At 52.6% G+C, this 6,992-nt stretch overlaps 1 protein-coding gene across 2 annotated transcripts; it reads left to right on the top strand.

Moving 5' to 3' along the window:
* Positions 1-2,981: 2,981 nt before the first annotated feature.
* On the top strand, positions 2,982-6,992 carry RGS16 (regulator of G protein signaling 16; the record flags this gene model as incomplete). Of its 2 annotated transcripts, none has more annotated exons than XM_082667226.1 (5): positions 2,982-3,057; positions 3,945-4,055; positions 4,844-4,905; positions 5,194-5,360; positions 6,780-6,992. In XM_082667226.1, the coding sequence occupies exons 1-5, from the start codon at positions 3,014-3,016 to the stop codon at positions 6,990-6,992; spliced, it is 597 nt and encodes a 198-aa protein (XP_082523352.1). In that variant the 5' UTR covers positions 2,982-3,013. The 2 variants fall into 2 exon arrangements, with proteins under 2 accessions (XP_082523352.1, XP_082523351.1); XM_082667225.1 differs by having other exon boundaries at positions 4,841-4,905.

The following is a 6,992-nucleotide window of genomic DNA, read 5'->3' as shown; positions in this document are numbered from 1 at the left end:
CTGTTTTCAGCTCCATTGCATTTAACTAAGGGCCTTTAGCACTGCCGTTTTGTTGTCTGCAGAATGGAAATTTAAAAGCTCCTCTGGTCTATTCACAGGGAATGCAGAAAGGACAGGAAGGTTTGAGGAGCTTTTCTGCCTAATCACTATTATTGTTGTCATGTGGCCACGTCCAGGCTGATTCCAACGTGGTACTACCGAGGGTAAGACCGGGGGTTCGATCCGTCCATAAACTTGCTCTTATTGCTTGGAGAAAAGCTGTCTCAGACACCACCCACGTCCCCATTCGGCAGCTGCATAATAAAAGCATATGCACTGGGGCAGAAGCAGCAGCAGGTGACAAAACAGCCCTCATCCCAGCTGACGAACTCCTCCAGCAGAAGGGCCTGCTAATGCTGCCGGCTGGGCTGCGTCATCGTGTGGACCAAGGGCTGTGCGGAGAAGCAAATGTTCAAAAAGGCATCCTTCCGTTGCCCCCCTCCCAACTCTTGCCCATCGCCCTGCCCCACACCAATCCAGCCCTGGACTTGTGAGAAAAGTAGAACAAGAGCCCAGGCGGGCCAGACGGGGTGCAGGTGGGAAGCGGCATCTAAGATGGCGCTACCAATGCATGAGCTGCTGCCTCGCCTGTCCCTGTGTTCCACTAACCACCGGGAGGCTGGGGAGGGTTCAGCTCTGGCTTCAGAGAGCATTAGGTTTTGACTAACTGGATCATCTTCCGCAGGCCCTGGCTTAACAAGGGAATCTGCTCTGACAAAAGACCCCCCATATTGTTCTGATTGGGGCCTCTTTTCCTATAGCGGTGCCTCAGTGGCTCTCTCACAGGCCTTCCTCTCCTCTTCCCCTCTGTGGTTTTCCCCTTTCCTTCCCTGACCAGCTTTTCTGGGACTTCTCACTGAGCTCTGTCAGGTGGAACCTCTTCACCTCTGGTTTCCGACCCTTCCTTCCAGCCCCCGCTGAGGAATAGCAACTCTTAAACGCCCCTCATGAAATAAACACCTAAACTCCGAGAGTCACAAAAAAACTTGCTACTTTTTCTTGTTGTCTAGCAACCCCTGTAACCCTACTAAGTAAACCTGAGAGCCAAGGTTGACTGAGCGCTGACTACGAGCTGAGCTCTGTCCCAAGCACCTTCCAGGTGTGGCTACAGGTGCTGTGGTGTGTCTCCCAGATCTGCGTTTGGGACCAGGCCCTTATTCCCCAGGGTGCTGGCTGCTGTAGGCTCACAGCCGTCTCTCCCTTAACAAAGGGAATTGCCTCGTTTAAAATTAGGCCGTCCAATGAACTGTTGATGAGGGATACAAAGGCCCGGCCCCTTGCTTCACTGCGGGTCTGCTCAGAAGAGTCATCCCACTCCAGAGCACCCCCTGGGACCAGCTTCCGGCATTCGTTTCCTCCCTCTGCCCAAGCCTGCTTCCCTCACACCCTCTTAGTTCCCAGAACTCTCCCCAGCAAGTCTCTGCCTCCGAGCAACTAAGTTTCCCGTCTCCTGGGGAATTCAAACTAAGAATTAAATTTCTTTAGTCCTCACAACAACTTTATGAAATAAGCGCATCATGTTTTCTGTTTTAGAGACAAGGAAATGGAGGTGTGGAAAGGTTGAGAAACTCGCCTAAAGTCTCCCATCAGTAAATGGTGGAGCCCAGATTTGAAACTGAGAAATCTATCCCTAGATGGTACACTCTTAACTTCAAGTGCAGCCTCTTAACAGCAATCCCAAAGGGAAGTGAGGGGCAATGGGGAGGCTGTGATGCCTTTATGGGAAAGTGAGGAGAGAGGCAGAGCATTTATTACCTTTATCTCAGAGATGAGGACGCCGAACTAGCTGGCAACTGCTTAAAGGCAGGATCATTCACTAGTTCCGGAGGTGGTGGGATTCTAATCTGCGGAGGGGCAGTGAAAAAGCATGGTAAATTCATATTTGACTTCTGGCAAAACACTTACTGTGTGACTTTGAGCAAGTTATTTAACCCGAGTCTTAGTAAAAAAAGTACACAGTAGGGCTTCCCTGGTGGCGCAGTGGTTGAGAGTCCACCTGCCGATGCAGGGGACACGGGTTCGTGCCCCGGTCCGGGAAGATCCCACATGCCGCGGAGCGGCTGGGCCCGTGAGCCATAGTCGCTGAGCCTGCGCGTCCGGAGCCTGTGCTCCGCAACGGGAGAGGCCACAACAGTGAGAGGCCCACGTACTGCAAAAAAAAAAAAAAAAAGTACATAGTAGATGCTCAATAAAGCCAGCCACCAACCCCAACCCTTGTCTGCTATTTCTAACTCTGATCTTGGGCAAGTCTCTCTAACGTTCTGACTCAGTTTCTTCATCTATAAAATGGAGGTGAGGATGACAAAGGGCTTACTTAGTTGACCCGTGGCCATTTGGGTAGGAGCACAGTAAATGGAAGTTATCAGTATAACCATGATGCTCTCTTGCCTGGCTTGCTTCCTGTGCTCCGGTCCTGCAGGACCCAACAGACTCAGGCTCAGGCTGTGCTCGATACCGTGCGTGCCTCCCCGAGGAGGCACCTCAACACCAATCCTCCTGGCACCGCTGAGTTGGTTTCCTGCTTTTACTAGCGGCAGAAGGTGGTTTTTTTTTTTTTTTCCCCTCTACTAAACTGGGTGTGCGCTTCTCTTCTCCGTGTGAGTTCTCTGCCGCTTCTCCCTCCCCACGCTGGTGTCCGCCAAGAGGAGGGGATTAGCCCCGTGAGCACCCCCGCGGTGTGAAGGTTGCACGAGGGTAGCGGCGCATCCCGGGCAGCGAGCCCCACCCCGTCGAGCTGCAGGCCCCTCCTGCGCCTTCGCCCGCGCTCAGTATCGCTCTCCAATTGGTCGGCGGCGCGCACCCCGCCCCGCCCCCTCCAAGGCAATAAAAGCCGCTGGCTCGGCGCAAGCAGTTGAATAAACCCAATCTGCGCAGAGAGGCGCTGCCCGCTGCTGCTCTGCTTCCTCGCGCCCTGCGTTGCCCGCTGGAGCCCGTCACCATCCTCCACACGACGTGCTGCCCTGCACCCGCAGCCATGTGCCGGACCCTGGCCGCCTTCCCCACCAACTGCCTGGAGAGGTAAGAGCAGCTTGTCCAGCTGCCTGGAGGAAGAAGAACAAGTCCCACCAACCTTAGGGAGTGCAGTGGCAGCAGGCTTGCAGACCTGGGTGGGCTGGAGAATGGGACGCAAGTGACGAGAGGCGGAGGTCAACTTGGTTCCACGTTCTCAGATGCCTCCTTAGAGTCTTAGAGAAGGATGGGCGACGAGAACGGAGAAGGCAAAGCAAAGGGAAGCAGAGGGACCACTGCTTACTGCCATTCCCCACCCTCTGACAAGTGGCGCTTCTGCTCAGGTGACCCAGCTTCAGGAAAACCACGGTGGCATCACCAGGCAGAACCGAGTCTTCCCCGGTTTCTTAAGCACTTGGTTTTCATTCTAAGTCATAGGTCTAGGGGCCCTCTGGCCCTGGAAAGGCAGGCAGGTGTTTTTCAGCAGCTGCCCCTGTGAGGGATGTGCCCGCTTCCCAGGGAGCTACTCACCCACTCCAATCCTTGCTGGAGCTGGGAAGGAAAAAGTAAAGAGGAAGGCAGAAATCAGCTTCCACACAGCTCCAGAGATACTTGTGACAAGTCTAAGAGACTGCTGAACTGCCTTCTGCTAATCAACAGGCACAGAGATGGATCAGTGGGACTTAAGTGGGCAAAAGCCCACGTGTGCTGTACTGTAGACCCAGAAAGTATAAGACCTACCGAGGCACAGCCTAAATACTGCTTTCATTGTTTCTGGGTTCATGATACCGCTGAGAGAGGCAACGTTTAGGCCCTGGGAACAGTTAACGGGTTCCCAGGAGCCCCAAGGCTGGAATTTGGGTGACACTAACCTGAGCTCTTCTGGGACCTCGTAAATCTCTCTGCCCTGGCTGAGCGAGTGGAGAATCCTCACAAGCTCGTGCTTTGTCTTCCAGAGCCAAAGAGTTCAAGACACGGCTGGGGGTCTTTCTTCACAAGTCAGAACTGGGCTCCGGTACTGGGAGTGTTGGCAAGTTCGAGTGGGACAGTAAACACAGCAAAGAGGGGTAAGTCCTGCTGAAAGCCTAGGGCCCCTGGAGGGAGGGAGCCAGATTCAGGAAAGGAGTCCTGAGAAGGAAAATACCGGGAGAAATTAGGACATGCCAGCGTGGATGTTGGTGACCTTTTCCTAGAGATTGTAATGGAGCTGGTCATAGCCGGTCTGCTATGGATGCCTGGCTCATGGGTGACTGCGTGGATGGCTCCAGGCTTCTAATGCCACCAACAAATGAAGATACCCAGGGCCTGAATGTCTAGTTACCAGACTCTCGCACCTGGAGATGTCATTGCACATGCAACCAGGGCAAGGGCAGGGTCCAAGGCCACTGGAGGGTTTTAAATTAGTGACTACTTCCACTGACATGCACTTTACCTGGAAGCCCTTTTATACTGACCATCAACTGTGCCAGGTGCTGCGTTAGGCTCTGGGGTTATGGGTAGACATAATCTCTATTCATAAGACCCTTATTTCCTTAAGAAAGTATACAAAACAAGCTCTGAGAGTCAGGGGGATAGAAAGAATTTTGGACAGTGAAGAAGACAGTCTTAGATACTTAATGAGGGCCAGAAGTTCCCTGCTTTGGTTTCTGGTTACTGAGCTGTCCTCTAGAAAACATAACTATTTCCCTGAACCCCAACTAAGAGTTTGAGGCATCAGCTCCAATAATTATCCAATTATACAATTGTGTGAATTATACAACTTCCATCAGCGTTCTGGCTAGGATTTGTGCTGTGCAGTAGTTTGTTGATTTTTTTTTTTTTTTAATTAAAATCCTGCCTTTTTTTTTTTTAGCAGAAACTTCTCAGAAGACGTGTTGGGGTGGAGAGAGTCATTTGACTTGCTGCTGAGCAGTAAAAGTGAGTGGGACCCTGTTGTGTCTGTCTGTGGATGGCACATGTGTGCCCATGTGCCGTGGAGGCAGCCTGAGGATGCTAAAAGTGTGGGCAAAATAGTAGTAGTAGTAATAATAATAATGATCCCCTAGTGTGCCAGCCTCTATTCAGAATACAAAGGCAGGTCCTTGTTGGAGAAAATTACATCCTAAAAATAGACCATTAACTACAATTGCTGTCTTTTCTTCTTCTATTCCCGGCTGGCTGTCCCCGCTGTCTGACCTGTCTCTTCCTCTCTCCCTGCAACCCCAGATGGAGTGGCCGCCTTCCACGCCTTCCTGAAGACAGAGTTCAGCGAGGAGAACCTGGAGTTCTGGCTGGCCTGTGAGGAGTTCAGGAAGCTCCGGTCAGCTACCAAGCTGGCCTCCCGGGCTCACAGGATCTTTGAGGAATTCATCTGCAGTGAAGCCCCCAAAGAGGTCAGAGCCGCGACATATGCCAGGGATCCTGCAGACCCTGCCTGCTCCTTCCCCACTGAGAATCGGGGATGGTGGGGGGCCAGCAAGGAAAGGGCCGAGTTTAGAAATACAGTGGCCTCATTTGTCACAGGAGGCTGGAGACTATAAAGCCAGGCTCCGGGCCACCCCTGCCTCCTTTTACCCTCATACTCACCAGTGGGACCGGAGGGGTTGGCAGGGGTTTTTTGGCTTCTGTCCATATGCACTTCTGTAAACGAAGCCCTTTTTAGAGCTCAAAACACTTACACAACTGGGGAGACAGGTCATCATAAGATAACCTGGCTCAGTCCCCTTGTTGACCTGCCTCAGGTCTGTGGTCTGCGGACCTTTTAACCTTCCCCCAGGCCTCCACTGTGTTTGATAGAGAGTATGGCGCCACCTTGTGGAGAGAGAGTAGTAATGCCTTGCTTTTGTATCTGTACAATATATTTTCTGAGCACTTTTATTTATTCCATAAAGATTTGTTGAGCATCAGTTACATGCAAGGCAGTATTATAGACATTGAGGATATGGCAGTGAACAAAAAGTCTCTACCCCAGTGGGAGAAGGTGACAATAACCAATTAAGTAAATATTGTCAGGGAATGATCTCTGCTCTGATAAAAACAAAGCAGGATATGGAAGGGAATACCAGAGTACGGGGTGGGAGGATGTGAGGTCTTTCCGATTTATAAAGGTAAGTGAGGGGTGGGCTGTTTGATAAGGTGACATGCGAACAGAGACCTGAAAAGGAGGAAGGAACATTCTAACACAGGAAACGGAAAGTGCAAAGACCAGAGAGTGCCTGTTGTGACCACAGACCAGCAAGTGGGTCCATGTGGAATGGAGCCTGAGGGAGAGAGAGTGGGAGATGATGTCACACAGGTGGCAGATGGCCAGGTGCCGGCCCAGGTGGCCGTGTGGGCTCATTGCACACTTGGGTTTTTCCTCTGAGTGACGGGAGACAACAGAGCTGCTAGCAAACTGACTTGGGTTTTAAAAGGCTCGCTCTGCTGGGTGGAGAATAGAGCCCGGGGTTAAGGGGAGAAGAGAGAGACACCAGGTAGCAGGCGCTGGCACTAGTCTAGGACAGAGGTGATGGTGACTTGAACCCGGGTTGTTACAGTGGAATGGGTGAAAAGAGGTTGAATTTGTACCCATTCTCAACATATCCTGGGTCGTTCTGAGAGACTGGAGGACAGACACTGGATCAAAGGTGGGGACAGGCCCAGAGTTGAAAAGCCCGTTGATGGTCAACTCTGGAGACCCCCGGTTCCGTGTTCGGAATCCAGTGCGCCTTCACTGCCCCACGTGCCAGTCCTCCCGTGCCTGCTGGCCTCCTGCCTCTGCCACCCCGTGCCCTGACGCCCACGCACTCACGTGCTTGCCCTCCATCCCACAGGTGAACATAGACCACGAGACCAGGGAGCTGACCAGGACGAACCTGCAGACGCCCACGGCCATGTGCTTCGACGTGGCTCAGGGGAAGACGCGCACCCTGATGGAGAAGGACTCGTACCCGCGCTTCCTGAAGTCCCCAGCTTATCGGGACCTAGCTGCCGAAGCCGCGGCCGCCTCCGCCTCTGCCTCCCCATCCGAGCCCTCGCATACCTGA

Source organism: Grampus griseus (assembly GCF_964374135.1).
Source record: "Grampus griseus genome assembly, chromosome: 1".
In the NCBI taxonomy this organism is placed as follows: Eukaryota; Metazoa; Chordata; class Mammalia; order Artiodactyla; family Delphinidae; genus Grampus; species Grampus griseus.
This window is presented reverse-complemented; position numbering and strand designations above follow the sequence as displayed.